We start from the raw sequence: 17,662 nt of genomic DNA, 5'->3' as shown, positions 1-17,662 counted from the left end.
GGCAGTCTCCCCTGAGCAGTGTGTGGGCAGCTCAGGGAAGGGCCTGCAGCTTTCGGGGAGATGCAGGACACTCTTGTTTAGGCCTGTCCGACTTCCAGCATGGGGGGGGGGTTCCACAGCACCCACAGGTGAAGGGCTGGTCCCAGGGAGGCCCGTAGCACCTCATGCTGTGGTGCTAGCCCTGGACCCACTGGCGCCTGTGTGCTCACCCGGGTCCTGACCCACGGCTGCCTCTGGGTAAAGCTGAACCGGTCTCCCGAGGGTAGGGGAGGTGCATTTGGGGGCCATGCACATGTGAGCGCACACACATGTGAACTGAACTGTTGCTTGCTACACACGTGTGTTTGGGCAAGGTGCCTGCTTGTGCGCGCCCCATTGGCGCGTACCTGTGTGCACCAGCGGGCGCGTTTGCAGGCCTGCGCGGGGCGGCGCACGTGCACGCGCGTGTGCACGCGGGCGGCCGCGCGTGGGTGCGTGGCCCCTCGTGCGTGCCCGTGCGGGCGTGCGATGCGCTAGCGGCGCCTGCCTCGCCGGAGCAGGCTGGAGCTTGCGGCGCGCAGGGGCAGGGCCGGGACCGCCCGCAGCGGCGCAGCCCAGCGAGCGCCGCTGCTGCTGCCGCTGCCGCTGCCGCGGCGAGGGTGACCGCGCGGGCCGCGCCGGGAGGGCTCGGGGCGGCGGCGGGGGGGCCGCCGGGCCCGGCCGGGGAAGGAAGAGCCTCCTTGCACAAGCGGCGGCAGCGGCTCCGTGGTGCAAGGTGTGTGTGCGCGGGGGAGGCGCGGGGGAGGCTGCTCCTCCGCCCTCCCCTTCCCTCGCTCCTCTCACTTTAAGATGCGCGGCGGCGATGCAGCCCGGGGACCGACCGATCCCAAAGGTTGGAGGTGGGGGGGGTGGCATGGGGGATCCCTGCGGGCCGGGGGATGATCAGGCAGCACTGCGGCGCTCGCTTTCCCGAAAAAAAAAAAAAAAAAAAAAAAGCTTGTTGCTGCGCGGGGAGAGAGCAACGCGTTGGCCGCGGCTTGCCCGTGAGCCTGGGGAGGGGACCGGGGGGCCGCGACAGCCCCCCCGGGGTGGGGGTGCCCGCCCCCCGCGGCGTGGGGGCGCCACCCCGGCGCCGCGCAGCCCCCCGGCGGGCAGCGGCGCACACGCGCGCTGCGGGAGCCCGGCGAGCAGCGGCGGCGGCGGGCGGAGGCGGGCGCGCAGCCCCGGCGCGCAGCCCCGCCGCCGCTCCGCGCAGCCCCGCGGCCCCTCCGCGCAGCCCCGCGGCCGCTCCGCGCCCAGCAGGCCAGCGCAGCGGGCCGGGCTCGCCAGCGCAGGTAAGTGCCCCCCACCCCCGCGCTTGCCTTCCCGCCGGCCCCGCGTGGGTGTCGCGGAGGGGGCCGAGCCGCTCTTTGGAGCTGCGGCTCCCCAGCGTGCCGAACCCCCCCCCCCCAACCCCCAGCTCTGCCGCCGCCGCTGCCCCCCTTCCCGCAGCCACCTGTTCGGGACCCCCGCCGTGGGGCCGCTTCCCCGCTCCTTTGCTCCTTTCCATTGCTTCCCGGCCGCCGGAGCAAGATGCAGCGCAGGAGGCGGCTGCTGCTTTTCATGGAGAAAACACCCCCCCCTTCTCCCCCCCCCCCCCCCCCCGCCAAAGACGCACGCTCCCTACAAGGCGGCCCGGCACCCAGGGCAAGGGCACCCAGGGGTGGGGGCTGGCGCTGGGCTGGGGGGGGTGCGGGGGGGTGCTCCAATGCCAGGGTGCGGGGTGGCTGTGGTCTCCGCCGCCCGCAGCGCAGAGCAAGGCTCGCGGCAGGGACAGCCTTTGGACACCCGGTGCACGGGGAGGGGAGGGTGAGAAAAGAGAAAGAGTTTGGACACCAAAAAAAGGAAAGGAAGAAAAAGTTGGTGAGGGAGCCACCCCGAGCGACTTTCCTGGGTGAGGAAGAGCTGTCTCCCCGTGGTTTCCAGAAACGTGCTGCCCAGCTGGACTGGCCACAGCGGGGCTGTGGGTGAGAGGCCGTGTACCCTATTTCGGGGCTCTGTTTCCAGCGCCGCATGTCCTTGTCCTCCCAGGGCTGTCACAGGACGCAGCAGAGCCCTGAGCCAAGCCGGTTGGCAAGATGGCTGAGAAACTGGTGTCCGGAGACCTGTTCCTGAGGAAGACCCGGGAATCGGTGTCATCCCTGGACTCGGATAAGCTGGCACCCATCTCTCCCGAGGCGGGAGGAGAGGAGTCGTCCGACAGTGAAGGGGAGCAGGAGGACAGTTCTCACAAGCTCATCCGGAAGGTGTCCACGTCCGGGCAGATGAGGAGCAAGGTCAGGGATGTGCGGTCTCTAGGCATGGGGTCAGCTCGCATGTGGGGTCCTGTGGGGTCTTCTGAGGTTGGGGATTGCCTTCACGTGCCCTGGGGTGTAAATCAGTGTGAGATGCTTGCTCTCTGCTTGCAACCCAACCAAACCCAGCCCAGCTGGCCAGCTGGTACCCAGGCCCTGGGCACACTGCAGCAGGGGCTGGGGCAGAACCAGGAGGGGGCTGAACCTTGGCAGAGAGACAGTGCATCCTGGCGAGGGCATGGGCAACGTGGTGGAAACCCGGTGGTGGCAGGATCAGCACTGGCCCTGGGGGGGCTGTGCATCTGGGGAGAGCAGAGCAGAGATTTTGCCCCACTGTTAGGGAAGAGGGGCTCTCCCAGGCCAGAATCCCCCTCCTCTAGATTGCCTGGGTCCCACTGGTGAGGGATCCCTGGGGTTCAGCTATTTGACTTAGGAATGGGCTGCATTTCATACCTGCCTGCGACTGGGCAAAGGGGGCTCTTCCAGGAAGGCTCTGCCTCCCAGACTGTCCCAGGATGAAATTTGGGGTCCGTGGCTCTGCCAGGCAGGACAGAGCGCCATGGGGAGGGAAACCTGCATGCTGACTGTGCGGCAGGATAGCATCGCTCTGTAGGTCATCGCAGCACCGTGGGCCCCTTGGGAACAGCTCCCCTACAGCAGGCACTGCACATGCAAGGCCTGGTGGGCAGCTAAACTGAGCCGCTATCTTTTCTAGGGCCCTGCGTTAATTAGGCCATGCCAGCTCCCCTGTGGGCCCCTCACCCGCTGCCTTCCCTAGATTAAGTTGCCCATAATGTCGTGCTGGGTGGACGGGAACACCTTTGAGACAGGGCATGAGAGTCCTTTGCCCCCTCCCTGGCCGCTGACCTGGGGGCAGCTTGTGTGTGTCGGGGAGGCTTGCACAGAGGAAGCTAGTTTGGTAGGACCTACAAAAATATGGGGTTCCAGCCCTGCTGTACAAGCAGAAATGGGTGGGCCTGTGTGCCCTGTGTGGGGTGGAAGAGGGGACAGCAAAATGGCCAGGCATCTTCTGCAAAAAAAGCACAGGAAGGCTGGAAAAATAACCTGTATTGGATGGGCAAGTGAGAAGAAACGGCCAGCAAAGGAGGCACGTAGGGGGGCCTGTATTGGCAGGGAGGATCTAGGGACAATGCAGGGAGGAAATCAGTGCCAGGCTCTTAGTGAAATGATGGGAAAGTGGTCTGTCGAATCCACCTCCAGGCTGCCCGCAACAGCCCGGAGCCTGCAGCTACCGTACGGAAGGATTAGGTGGTGGTGTGAGTGAAAGCGGTATCCGCAGTGCTCCTGGGAAGAGCCCCAGCTGAGCCCCCGGCCCAGTGTTGCACCTGGGGGCATATGGGGGCTCGCTGCCATGGGAAGCCTCTGCCCTGGGGGGGCCAGGCTGCATTTCACCCCCTGCCCCTGAAGCGCTGAGCCCAGCTGGATGCCGCGTACCCAGCTCGCTCTGCCCCGGCTGCCCCTCTGCACAGGACTCAGCGGCTGGGCCGGCCATGCTCACCGGCACGGGGGGAAGTGTGGATGCAGCCAAAAACCCCCGTGGAAGGGGGAACGCATGCGCCAAATGTGAGCGGCGCAGGGTGAGTGCGCTTGGCGGTTCCTGCCGCTCACCCGCCTCCCAGCGTGGGAGGCACCGAGACTTGATGCTGGTGTCAGTGCTGCCTCGCGTTGCCCACGGGGCTGCCACGCAGGGGACCTGCTGCACGGAGCGTGGGGGGTGCCCCCGCCACAGGGAAGCATCAGGACCTTTCTGAGTTCGGCAGGGTGCTAGGGGCTCCCTGCCGCCCTTGGGAGGTGAACGCCGTGGCTGACTTGGTGGTGCTGGCTTGTCCCAGGCTTTGCAGCTTTGTGTTAGCCATGTCCTAAGGGGCGGCAATGCCCTACCTACCCCTGGCTGCTCTTAGCACTGACACGGGCACCCCCAGTCCACCGTCTCGTGCATGCCGGTCACCCCCGTAGCAGCGATACGGGTGCCAGGCGCGCCAGAGCAAGGTTCGAGATGAAGGCCATGGGTTCAGATTCCCCTTGCGCTGTCCCCTGGTGCAGCCAGGCCCCGCTTGGTGCCCTTGGCTGGCTGGGTGTCATGGGGCATGGAGGGATGCAGCGGAGGTGGGACAGCGCGTGGAGTCTGGTGACAGGGAGGGTTCGGGCAGGACAGGCAGCGAGGGGTCAGCTGGGGCAGGGACTGGGGCTGGGATCAGCTCCTCGCGCACTGGCCCAGATTGCACTGCCATGCCAAGCCCAGCGTGTTGGCATGAGAGGGGCAAAGGACAGTTTTCTGGGTGTGTGGAAGTCGCATGCTCCCAGCCGGCACCATGGGGTTTTTCTACTCAGCAAGAGATGTTTCCGGGGAAGGCAATGGTGGGGGGTCTTGCTGAGTCCTTCAGGATGCCAGGGTCCCTGTGGCTGCACAAGGAATGTGCCTCAGTTTCCCCATCTCTGCACCAGGGCGGGCATCTCCTCTGCCTCCCCCAGGCTCTGGCTGCCAGGTCAGTGTTGTGGGCATGCTGGGGCACGGTTGCTGTTAGAGGTGCAGGATGAGACAGTGGAAAACTGGGCTGGCTGGCAAGGGCAGGGGAGAGCTCAGCACCATCTAGGAGCACTCAGCACCCTCCTTGAGGGGTGGCAGTGGTCATGGGGGGACCAGGAGCGCACAGCAGGGTTTGTCGTGGACAGGGACCCTGCCAAAAAGCTGCTCCTGGGTCTGATAATCAGCTTGAGTACTGAGCTAAATAAGGGCAATAAAGAAGGAGTCGGGCTGGGACAGGTTGTGTCTGGTGGGTGAGGACCTGCCCTGGCATGTGGATGCATTGTCCCTCAGGGGCAGCTCCCAGGCCAGACTGACTGTGGCCTCTCCGCTTGGGTGGCTGTTGGCAGGAGGGCAGGGCGATGGGGGGCTGTGCCATGGGGGGGCTTTGCTGTGCCGTGGCGCATTGGGAATTTCACGGGGAGGGCTTTTGTCCAACGTGTGTGAGGGGTGCGGGAGTCAAGAAACCCAACGAAAGAGGAAAGCAGGCACAGGACATTCCCGCTGTGACATCCTGGGCTGGCCTGCGTCCCCCTGCTCCCTCCGCTCCTGGGGCTGAGCTGGCTGTGCCTGCAGGTGCAGCAGCTCCTAAGGGGCAGGAGGAGCAACACCCCAGCTGGGCGGCTGAGCTGGGCCCTTGCGCCCTGGGGCAGGAGCGTGGGGATGCGAGGGTGCTCCAGTGCCCCGACACGGGAGCTGGAGCCCCTCCGCAGTGCATGCGCGGGGAAGGCAGCGGGGAGGCAGCGGAGCGGCAGCGCTCCTGCCCTTCGTTCTGGCCGAGGCTGCGGTGGAGCCAGGCTCATCGGCCTGTCCGCCGTGCTGCGGCTCCCGGCTGCCTGCCTGCCTGCCTGCCTGCCTCCCTCCGGCGGCCGCTGCCTGCCTCCTGCCTGGTGCCGGCGATTAGCCATGCAGGAGGCGATGCCGCGCGGTGGCGTGCCGGGGGAGGCAGGCGGCGTGATGGATGGGCGGGCGGAAAGGACGCTGCTGGGTTAATGGCCCGCGGAGCTGGGAGAGAGGAACCGCCAGGGATGAAGCGGAGGCGACCCCACAGCAGGGCCGGGGAGGGCAGAGCCGAAGGCAGGGCCGCACACGGGGCTGGGGGGGGGAGTGGCTGGAGGGGTTTGGGCAGCGCCGTGGGATGCGGGATGCTGGAGGGGGCTGTTGTGGTGCGCTGAGAGCAAGACGTGTACGTGTCTCCGGTTCAGGCTGAAGGATTTTCGTCGAGGATCCCTCCTCTGTCTCTCTTGGGCTGGGTCGAGCTGGGCAGCACCCCGTTTGCCAGCTTTTCTCCACCTCTCTCCTCGCTGGACGGGCTCTTTTCCTTTGGTGGCGCCTTCCCCGAGCTCCAGGAGCTGAGGATTTGGGGGAAAGCTTGTGCTCCTGGATGTGATCAGGAGAGCAAGTTGCTGCCAAGCTGCCGGGGGGCATCTGGCCTCTGTCCCCCTCTCGCGCCGTGACTCTGCCGGTGCCACTCACGGCCATGCGCTGCAGGAGGTGTGCGGGCACCCCGAGCTGCTTGCCATGCTCGGGGACTGCGGAGGATATGCCCCCCCCCCCATCCCGCTGCCTGCTTGCACAGATGTGGGGGGCTGGGGTCCCTCGTGGGCCCTGCTCCCCTGGCTCTGAGCCTGGTGACGGGAGACAGCAGGTTCTCCCGCGTCGCACTGGTGTCCGGCCCCATGGGGACAGGACGGGGGTGGATCACACTGGGATCTACTGGTCTCTGCTGAATCCTGCCCCATCGCTGCTCCCCTCACCCGGTGCTCCCCCGTGTGCCAGGTGTATTTTCCTGTCCCCCATCCGCGGGTGGCTCCAGCTGGCCCATCCCTCCCTCCCTGAATGTCCCTGTCAAGCATCACTCCCCACTCCCGCTGTCTCCCCACCTCCAGCTTTGCTTTCTCCGGGCTGTAATTGCTGGGGCACCCCACGGGGTGCTTCGCGCTGGCCGCGGCGTGCGGAGGCGGCAGGGCCATTGTGCTCCGTGACAATGGCAGCCACCAGGTGCTGGTGCCCCCGCGGGGCTGAACGGCCCCACGGCGGAGGGGGCCTGCCTGCCGCCCCCTCTTCCTCACCGCCAGCCGGGGGCTGCCGTTCCCTTGTGCCTGGGGGTGGGCCGTTGCCTAGGCTCCCGATGCGCCAGGTTTGGGGGGGATGGGAGGTCAGGGCAGGTGCGGGGCAGGGGGATGCTCTGCTGCATCCAGGCGCTTGGCCCCCCCGGACCACTCGGAGCAGGGACGGGGTTGGCCTCAGAGCCGTACCAGGCTGTGATGCCCCAGGCCGGCATTGGAGATACAGTACAGGGGGACAGCGTGGCGCTTGGAGGGAAGAAAGGGAGGCCCCCCGTTCCCTCCTGCTTTTTAAGAGGATGGGGCGGCCACCTGGCTCCGAGACCGGATATCTCAGCGAGGGCGGCGGAAAAAAATGTGGCCCTGCCCCGCCTGCCCGTCCTCACCTGCCATCACCCGCCTCCCCCCTAGCTGGGTGCCACCTGCACCCCGGCCTGCCCGGTCCTCGCCCAGGGGCTGCACGGACTTGCAAACCATGCCCCCTCTGCAGCCCTGCTCATGGTCGTGGCCCGCAGCTCTCCTCATCCCCTTCTCCTGCCTGCAGGCACGCTCGGGGAGGATTTCTCCCCCGCGGGGTTTCGGGGAAAAGGGCTGGGGTTTCCGGCACACGTGACAGTGCCGACCCGAGCACCCCCCATCTCTCATCCCATGCCAAACTAGGGCACAGGCAGCAGGGAGAAGCGTGGGGGCGGCGGGGGGGGGGGGAAGGAGGGGGCTCCGGCTCCAGGGCATGCCGAGGCATTGGAGAGGCTGGGGAGCGCATCCCGCCCGCGTGGGCCGGGAGCTCGGCTCTCAGCGCTCTGACACGGCCTCCGTCGCTGGCTGAGCGGAGGCGGGGAGCAAACCGGGAGCGCTCCGCAGCTTTGGTCTAGCTGCAGGGTGCCGCGGTGACTGGTGGGGAGCATGCAGGGGGGCAGGGGGGCCGCAGGAGGTGGGGGAACGCGGGGGGCTGCGAGCCAGACCCTTCTGTGCCGGGAGCCGGTGCAACCCGTGCTGGGGACCGGTGCGCTGCCCCGCAGCGCGGGCACAGTGTGCACAGCCCTGACTGATGCTGGCACAGCATTAGACGCTGTTCAGATGGGGGAATCGCTGGGACAGCGCTGGGGTAAATTAGCGCTGTTCTGTGGGACTGGGGGCCCCATCTGCTCTTGAGTGAGGCAACGTGCTTCTGCCGGGCTCCGTCCCTTTTCACGGCTGTGGTGAACCAGCCTCCTTCCCTGGGCCTGGGGCACCCCGTCTGCAGCTGGGGTAATGTTCAGTGTTAGTGTTTAGTGGCCCCGGGCTATTTGCACCCCTGAGTGCCCCTGTTCCTTGCTGGGGGTGCTGGGCATCGTGCAGGCTCAGGGTGCCCCGAGGAGGGACCTTGCATGGGAAGGATGAGCAGTATGCATGGAGGAAGGGAGTGTTTGGGCAGTCCGGGTCTCTGGCATAGCAGAGGGCCTGGGTAGTGCCAGGGTGCTGCTGTGAGGCCTGCCAGGGCCAGGCCAAAGGGTGGGCTGAGGGGGGGGAGGGCTGGATCCTGGCCAAGGGAAAAGGAAAGCAAGGCAGCACCCACGGGGCCAGGCCTGGAAACCTCCTTCCTAAAGCGGGAAGGCCGCACATGGCTCCTGGGTAGCGCATCCCCAAGGCACTGCCGGGCACAGGGGTGCTGCCGGGCCTGGTCCCCACCTCGTGGCCTTGCCGGTGCCGCGTCATGCCGTCTCCCTGTTCCTGCTGAAGGTGCTGAGGCGCGTGGCCCAGCCCACGCGGGGCAGCGAGCTGAGACCCGCTTGCCAAGAGCCCAGCCGGGAACTCTGGTCCGGACACGGCCCTTGCCTCCCTGTGCCATCTCCTGGGGCTATCGTGTCCCTCCGTGGCACCTCTCCGCAGCAGGAGCCCGCCTGTGCTTGCAGCCTGTCCTTGGGGGGGACCTTTGAGCCCCAGTTTCCTCGGGAGGCCCCTCTCCATCGCTCTTGTCCCCTGCCTCCCTCCCTGCCTCACCCCAGCACTGCTTTTGCGGGGCTGCCACCGACGGCCGGTGTTTCAGCCCGCGCTTGGAGGGCCTGCGCGCTGCGTACTTGTCTGCAAGGGGGAACATGGGAAGGTGCAGTGGGCCGGCGGAGGGTGGCAGCTCCATCAGCAGCCCCCGGCTGCCTGCAGAGCTGCCGTGGGGCAGTCCCCCGCGGCAGGACTTCCTGTGGGGTAACCTCAACAATACGGAGGCACCTGGCTCCTCGCTGCCGTGGGGTCTGCGGTGAGCTGAGAACTGAAGTGTCACTGCCTGAAAGCCGGGCTGCAGGAGGCCGTGAGGCTCTGGGAGCTTCTGGCAGCTGCCTGCTTCTGCCGGCTCTTGCCAGGCCAGGTGCTGCAGCCCTCACGTGTGGTCCGGGCACATGCCCGGGACCAGGGGGGCGTTCGCCCGGGGGAGATGCATGCTGCCTGGCAGCTCTGTGGCAGGATGGGGCAGCCCCAGGTGTGGCTGGCTGGGAGTCCCTGGCCCTGCAGGGTCGGATGCAGTGTTGCAGTGACGGTCCTGCCAGGGCCTCTGCATGCTTTGGCGTCCCCTGCATGCTTTGGGATTACATGCGTGCTTTGGGATTACATGCATGCTTTGGGGTCCCCTGCGTGCTTTGGGATTGCTGGTGTGCTTTGGGATCCCCTGCCTGGGAGAAGGCAGCCTTGGCTGGGGGGCTCTGTGCCGTGACACTGTGTGTAGCGCCAGTGTGTGCTCCTGTACGTTCCCAGCTCCCTCGGGAGACTCGCTTGGGCCAGAGAAGGGCTCGGCAGGTCATGCCTTGCGGTTTGGGGGTAGCGTGTACCCCTTTGGTGCAGCCAGGGTGCAAGGCAGGATGGAGACACTGCCCAGCCTGTGTGCTACAGGAGACTGGGGCACCCGCGCCTTGGGAGCAGGGCTGCGCTCCGAGTGGCACCACGGGGACCGAGCGGCAGCCAGTGCATAGGACACCTCTCCTCTGCCGCCACAGGGTTGTAAGTAAATAGGGGGGGACCCCAGTTGTGCCACCCCAGCGCTGTGCATGAGCCAACGGTGCAGCAGCGATCTGCGCTGGCTGTGCATGCGGTGCCAGGGAGTGCAGCAGCCAGCTGGCCATCAGCACCCAGTTACGCACCTGGCAGTGCTGCTGCCCTCCTCCCGGCGCTGCCGGCCCCACGGCACGTGGCCTGCCAAGGACCAGACAGCTAGGCCACCGTCTCCCGGTGGGGAAGTGTGGCTGGTCCTGGGCATGTTCCCAGGGGACTGGTCCCTGCCTGGGAGGCTCCAGCGCAGCAGGGAAGGCCAGGCTCGCTCTTGTTAATCAGGGCTCGCCGAGCTCGTGTCTGGGGTGTAAAGATAGCCACGGTGACACCAGCCGGATGTTTGTGAGGTTTCTCAAATGCGCTGCCCTCTCGCCACTCACATTTTCCATTATGCAAGCACAACTGCCTCAACTGTAAATAGCTGGGCAGGGCAGGAGCGCTGCAGCGTGTGCCCCTGCACGCCTGCGTGCATGGTGGTGGTGCCTGTCTGGTCCAGGAGAGCTCCTGGAAGGGGCTCAGGGGCAGATCCAAGCCCAGCCTGGGAAGTGCAAGCTCGTTGCTAGAAAGCAGCTCAGGGTTGTCGCTGCCAGAGGCCAAGCTGTATTGGAGGGGGGGATTTCTCCAGGAGGAAACCCACCGCTTCCCTCATTTCTGGCATCCCCATTAATTCTTTAGCCTCTTTTGGTGCCTTCCAAACCTCTGGCCTGGGTGCTGTCTCATGGCGGGCGGTTCCACTGCTTGTGTCAGGACAAGCGTTTTGCAGGGGTTGGTGACTAAACCTTGTGGCAGGGGTCCTCCAACCACTGAGGAAAGGGATTGGAGTCCCTGGATTTGCAGCCCTTTAAACTCTCCCCCCACACAACAGTGCATTGCAGGAGGACAGCACCGGTGCATTTGACCCTGCTGGGCTGTCACTGCTTGGGGACTCTGTGCCTCCCAGATGCCTGGGTCCCGGAAGAGCTCTGCCATATCACAGGCACCCAAACTTGATAGGGTTTCCAAATGACTCCAGCCCGCGGGTGCCCAGCACGTGCAGTGTCCCTGCTGCAGCTGGGCTGGTTGTATAGCTGAAAGGGCTTATCCCACTGTCCTGGAGGCAGTGCTCTCGTCGGACCTCCTGGGACCTGTGCGGTTGGCAGGGGGGCAGCAGTTATGACCTGACCAAATCCTGGCACATGTCTGGAGCATGCCCGCTGCGTCTGGTGGGCTGGCAGATTTGGAGCAGGGTGACTGCAAGGACTGAGCCAGGGATGACGCTCATGCGATGCAGGTTGGTGCGTTGACTGGTGTTTGGGCTCCTCTTCTCCTCCTTGGGCAAGGCATCATGTCAGCTTAGGGCTAGGCAGAGCCTTGTGGATGTAGAAGTGTAACCCGGGCTGTGACTGTACACGGTGCCCATGAGCTGTCCATGCCAGCGTTCCCAAGGAACTTGGCCTTCTCCGGTAGCTCCTTTTCTTGCAAGCCAGCACCCTGTGGAAAAGCCTTGCTGTCCTAGTTGTAAGCACAGCCTGACCTGGTTGCACAAGGGGCTCTTCCCCAGGGTGGGCAGGCAGCTGAGCTGGGGCAGCGGGGGATTTGAACCGGCATCTTAGGGCCCTGCCTTGCGGCCAGGGGAAGAGCTGAACTTGGGTTTGGCACTCTCCCCTGGAAGAGGCCTGGCTGGGGTGCAGCCCTGGAGGGGTGGCAGCATCCCGCAGGGTGCAGCCGGGGCACCCTTGCCCACGCACACGGCCAGCCCGTGGGCATGGCAGCCGGGGGCACCAGGGACCAGTCCAGCCCCTGCACAGCCAAGCGGGGCGTGTTGGTGATGGCTGGCCGACCTCCTGGCGCTATTTTTAGCTGCATCCCCTCCGCGGCGCTGGTGCTGCTCACTCTTTGCCTGTGCCGGCTGCGGGTGAGTCAGAGGCAGCAGTTTCATGTTGGATCCCAGAGAGTTTCGCTCTTGACTTCACCCTGGCGTCCTCCATTCCCAGGGCCGCTCAGTGCCTGGTGCATCCCCCACGGTGCAGGAGGCCGATCAACATGGCTGAGCCCCCACCGGGCTGGAAAGACCAAGCGTGGCTTCTGAGACCCAGGCTTTGCACCAAGCTGGGACCACCCCGTGCCCACCGAGGCTGCCCTGCCCTTCGCTGCAGACCTCAGCCCCTGGGCCCCGGCGCTGGCAAAGGGTTGGATTTACTCATGGAGTAAATTCACTGTAGCCCGTGCAGACCTCCCTTGTGACCAGCCTCAGGCTCACTGCTGGGCAGGTTGCATTTCAGCAACCGAGACCGGGACTGATGGGGTCCCAGCAAGCTCTCCGCAGGACGGATGCGGCCCCGGGGGAGAGCAGGGGTGGGCGTGCAAGCCCTCAGCAACGGCGGCGAGCAGAGCGTCCCTTGCTGGGGACGCGGCGAGGCGGAGGCTCGCTGCCCCCGCACTCGGGGATGTGCTCCGGAAAGGCAAACTATTTATAGAAAGCAGGGCAGGCAAGCAACTGCTGCGCAGCCGGCATGCGCCAGGCAAGGCCTCCGCTGGCACGTGCCTGCCAGTGCCGGAGCACCAGCCACTGGCTCCTGGCATGGGCCTGGCCATGGTGGGCGCCCGGGCCTTGCTCCCACGGCAGAGGGATGGCTGGGATGAGAGCTGCTCCGTGGCACTGCGGCCACCCCGCGTGTGAGCTGGCAGGAGGCAGCGGCTGGCTCTGTGGCTTCGCCTGTGGGACCTGGGTGCCAGGTGCAGGTGCGGCACTGCAGGACGGGGTGTTCGCCACCAATGCAGCAATGCCGGGCACTTTTGCTGCTGGCAAGTGTGTGCTGGGGGCGATTGGAGAGCCCTCAACCTGTGCTGTAGCGCGCAGAGGAGGCTGCAAACCTGGGGGGCTGCGAAGCTCGAAGGGGCGGCATGGCCTGATGACTTGAGCACTGGCTGGGGTGGGCTGAAGTTGCATTTGACCTAAGCATCTCTGCAACCCCATGGCTATGTGTGTGGAGAGCTATGGAGGAGGAAGAAGAGGAAGAAGGGTGCTGGTGCATGTTTTCTCTGTGTCTCATAGGTGCCTCCCCATGTGGCTCCTGCTGCGAAGCCGGGGTGCCAGGCTTGGTGAACCCAGGCGTCCTGGTGGACAGCCTGTGATCTTAGCCAGGGATTTGCACCCCTGTCTCAGGGAAGCAGAAGGCAGAGAGTGCCTGACGGCGAGCAGGAGGAAGAGTATGGCTGCGTTAGCCCAGCCCAAGTGGCCAGAACTAGCGCTTTGCCCGGCTGTGCCAGGGGTGGCTGGGCTGGACCCGTTCACGAGCATCACCAGGCAGCGTGGTTCACGGCATGGTGTGCGGGGCCAGGCTGGCATCTCCTGGCACTGAGCCTGCTCCCAGAGCTGATCCGGCTTAAAACTAGCCCCCTTTAAAAAGGGGAGTGTTTAACATGGAGGGGTGGGAGTGACCCACCAGGGCAGGCCAGGGCTGCTGTGTTCAGCACCAGCGGTAGCTCTCGGCTGGAGCGGTTGGTCGGTCTTGGTTTGGTGCCCAGCACAGAGGAGCCCAGCCCTGTCAGCCGGACTCCTGGGCCCATGAGCTGGAGGGTGAATAATAGCCACTTTCTAGACAGGATCTTACTTCCGAGGCTTCCTGTGGTGAGCCCAAAGCTGCTGTTGGCACCGCTGGTGACGTGGAGCAGGTGGCAGGGAGCCGGGTGGGCTTGTGCTGCGGTGGGCAATGCCCCCCCAGTGCTCGCCCCCCCCGCCGCTCGCCCTGAGACGGGGTGCTTGCCCTCCCCACCCCTTTCCTGTGTGCAAAGGGGAAATGATGGGCTTGTTCGCTTCTGCCTGCTGCGGTGCAACTTCCCATCGCGTGGCTTCATTGCAGCGGGGCGTGGGAGGCAGGTGCCGCACGTCGCCCTCCCTCGCCGCCTCCCCGTCCCTGCTGGGCCAGGGCCAGCCCGGGAGCTGCCGGGGTCTGGGCTTGGCTGCCGTGCTGCCTGGTGCCCCCGTGCAGGCAGAGTTGTCTGCAGGGACCCGTGGCCCTGCTTCGGGGCTGCAGCGTGCTGAGCTCTGGGCAGCGGCAGTGCTGCCCAGGCCCCTTCTGCTGCCACTAGCGCCCCAAACAGGTGTCCAAAGTCACCGCTCGCCTTTGGGCTGTCCCTGGTACTGTGTCCTGCGGGACGGAGGCGGCGTCTTTTGGACAGATGTGGGGACAGGGGTCAGGGCCCTTCTAGGCCACATGGGGGGCTGTGTCGAGTGCTCCGGGTCAGGACGGAAAAGGGTCCCTGCTGGGTGCTGTGACTCGGCCGCGTGCAGCGGATTCACCCCAGCGAGGCCCTGAACCTGCCCTCCCGTGGCCAGGGCAGCACAGCTCGCCTGCTGCACGGGCAGCCTGGCTCCGCACCACCCAGCCTGCTCCCACGGCCCAAAACTAAAGCACCCGGCAAAGCAGACGCCAAGCCTGACCTTGCTGTGCTGCTGGAAGGGCGTTACGTTGGTGCTGGTAGGGAAATGGGAAAACAACGTGCTGATGAACTCGTGCGCCTAATGAACTGGCAGTCTCAGGTTCTGGGGTTTGCTGCTGGTGTCTGTGAAGCTCCTGGGAGTGCAACGCAACCACTTCCCGCAGCCCCAGGGAGAATGGAAACACCAGTGGGGCCGGGGAGGGAGCGGAGAGGGCCACAGGTTTCCGGGAGCAAGGCGAGCAGGGGAATGCCCCCATGCCCGGGACGCTCAGGCCTCCTGGATGAGGGACACTTTGTGCCCGGGACGGCAGTGGCAGCTAAGCCCGGCTTGGCTCACCCCCGGCGCTGGCGCCTGCCCAGCCTGGGGAAGACGTTGACTGCAATAAAGCCACAAACCCCGCAGAGCCCTGGCATGTCAGGGTGCCACGTAAGCGAGGAGACCAGGCATACGTCAGCTCCCACCACCCAGGGCCAGGCTCAGGACCTTTTGGTGTGCTGGGGACCCCCTCCACCGGCATCATGGGCGACCTGCCCTGGCCCGCTGGGTGCAGCCTGTCTCGCCCAGGGGACCCACTTGGACTTGGGTAGCCGGTGGCAGGGACCGTGCTGGGAGCCTCAGCCCAGGTATTTCAGGGCCTCCTACCCTGATCTGGGATCTTGCCCTAGTCCCTGTGTCAGGCTCCGTGGTGAGTACAGGGTTGTCACTGGTGGTAGAGCAGTTGCTGGCAAATGTCCCTGCAGCAGGCTCTCGTGGCACCCGGGAAGCGGGGAAGAGCTAGCGCTGCCCAAGCTCATGCACAAGGACTTGTCGTGTAGATGGAGGAACTTGGTACCTTCTGGTTGACTAGGGAACCTGCAGATGCCTTCTCAGAGTCAACCCCTTCCCAGGCCAGGCCTACCCCACTGAGGGGACATGCTCCTTTATTTTTCTTTTTGGTTTTCTATTTACTGGCAAAATGAATTTTAAGGTGGGGGGGAAAAAAAAAAAATCCCAGCTCCGAGCACTTTGTGTGAAATGTGTCACTTGTGTCATGGGAGCCTTCGAAAATTTCCCAGTGCTGCTTGGAACTGAAACTGCAAAAATGTCACCCCAGAGTTGCTGTGTGCTGACTGGGACGTGGAGGAGGGGGTCTCCAGGGAGAGGTGCCATGGCTCCTTGCAACACACACAGTAGTGTGAAGGTTGGGAGCTGCGATCGGCGCTGGGGTTAGCAGGGTCCTTCTGGGTGCAAAGAGAAAATTGCTCCTAAATGATTTTTGCAGCCCTGAAGCTCTGGGGCTCAGTGTGCTCGAAGGATTTAGCCCACGTCTGTCTGTGCCCTACATAGCAAGCATCTCACAGCCGTTGAAATTTGCTACCCACCTCTGTAATGTCCAAGGAAAAGGGGAAAAGAGTTTCCACACGGGCTCGGGAGGATATTGAGCAGATCCGCATACCCTGCATGGGGATGCCCTTGCTCCGGACACGTATGTGCAGACTGCAGGCAGCCAAAATCTTCCTGGTCTCGTGGTGGACCTTGGAATGGGCTTTGCTTTTTGCAGGCTCTGTCCCCTGGCCTGCTCACTGCCCGCTCCATTGCCCTGCTGCTCTGAACCAAATCCCGCAGTGAAGCTGCGTCCGGGCTGCCCAGCCCAGGGCTGGTGCAGTGCTGTTGTCCACATCACTGTCCCTGAGGCTGCCAGGGCTGAATGACATAGGGACAGGGCTGTGCCAGGAGAGCACAGTGCGCTGTGGCATGCTGCCAGGGTCCGGGCAACGTCTGCTTGCATCATCGCCTCTGGCTGCCGGGAAAAGTCGCTGCAATGGCCACAGCTGCGCCCTGGGAACGCTTCATCCCTTGGCCACCTCACAGCGAGAGGAAACCGGCTTTCAGGGCCACCTTCTGCTCCTGCGTGGCCGAGCGCCCTTGGAGTTAGATGAGGGGGCAGCGCAAGATGCCAGGTTGCGGAGCTGGAGGCTGCCAGCCCATATCCTGCCAGCTGCATGGTCCCAGAGCCAGGCAGGAGCTGAGCACCTGCGCCAAGCCCCACTGCAGCACTGGCTCCGGACCCTGCTGTGCTAGCCCAGAGCTGCTGCCGCGGACCCTCCACATCCTGCTGCTCCTCGCTGTCATGGGCCTGCCGCAGCCCTCTTGCTCCTCTCTGTCACAGGCCCTCTGCATCCCCTCATGCCTCACCCACACGTGCTGCTTGTCCTTAGTGGCACAAACCAGTGATTGCAACAAAAATGGAGTTTGTGCCAGTGTCCGCCACGGGAAAACGCATTTTGTGGAAGTGGCATTTTTGGTTGGATCCCAGCCTACTGTGGCCGGACACTGCCCTGTCTGGCTCTGCCAAGGGGCAGGGGTTGGTGGGGATACTGGCCTTGCAGAGGCGCTTGTGCATGGACTTGAGACTCCCTGGAGAGCTGTGCTTCCCTTGCTGGCTGTGTTGGATCTGGGCTCAAGGCAGTTTCAAGCTCACCACCTCCTCTGTGTGCTCTTGCACCCATGGGGAGATACGCTGCAACTGCGCCAGCCAAGAGGCCGGGTAGAGTGCCCTAGTGGGTGCGCAGAGTCTGGCGCCTGGGAGCACAAGGTCTGTTTGAAACCTGCCCGGCCAGCCTTGGGTGCGTTGGGGCCAACCACAGCTGAGCCCTGCACCTGTCTCAGGGAGGAAAAGCCGTGGCAGGGGGTGATGAGGGCTTGGAAGGACCCTCCCCAAGTGGAGGCAGAGCCTCCACAGCCCTGGTGTGGGCGGGTGACGAATTGAGAACATTTCGGGGAACTTTCTGTTTCCTGGTTCTCAAACACCCGCGCTGCTGCTCCCTTTCGCTTCCCTCTCCTGCTCTTCCTGCTGGGGCTGTGCATGCCCCGGCTCGTGTGGGGTTGGAAGCTGCTCCTTGGAAGATAGCCTGGGACTTCCCAGCACCAGGAAACCCAGGCACCAGGGAGTTGGCTGAGCGGAGTCAGGCCTGACTGCATTTGGGCGAGCGAAGGTGTGAGGGGTGCACAGTTCCTCTGCCTCGGCTCAGTCACCAGGCTGGCGAAACGCAGCTTCCCCCCAGCTGTAAGGGCTGTTGTGCGAGTCCCGTGGTCTGCTGAGACCAGACAGCACGCCCAGATCTCCAGGGCGGAGGGGCCTTCCGAGGAAAGGTTGCCGTGTACCTCGCAGCGTGGCCATGTCTGGAGGCCCCGTTAGCTCTGCAGAGTGTGGCTGGAGCATCGCGGACCCCACAGAAAGCCAGTGAGTTGCTCATGAGGGATGCAAAGCCCTGAGGTGGAGGGGTCCCTTAGCAGTGAGGATGCAGTCACAGGCTGACTG

At 64.8% G+C, this 17,662-nt stretch overlaps 1 protein-coding gene across 1 annotated transcript in view; it reads left to right on the top strand.

The window, feature by feature from the left end:
• Positions 1–2,096: 2,096 nt before the first annotated feature.
• DGKK (diacylglycerol kinase kappa) overlaps positions 2,097–17,662 on the top strand; it is a 33,711-nt gene continuing 18,145 nt past the window's right edge. Inside the window, exon 1 of the mRNA XM_067304468.1 lies at positions 2,097–2,294. Coding sequence (XP_067160569.1) covers positions 2,097–2,294 — 198 coding nt within the window. The remainder of the gene's footprint in view (positions 2,295–17,662) is intronic.

This window comes from Apteryx mantelli, chromosome 13 (assembly GCF_036417845.1).
Source record: "Apteryx mantelli isolate bAptMan1 chromosome 13, bAptMan1.hap1, whole genome shotgun sequence".
NCBI lineage: Eukaryota > Metazoa > Chordata > Aves > Apterygiformes > Apterygidae > Apteryx > Apteryx mantelli.
Note: the sequence above shows the minus strand (reverse complement) of the source record. Positions and strands in the feature narration are given on the sequence as shown.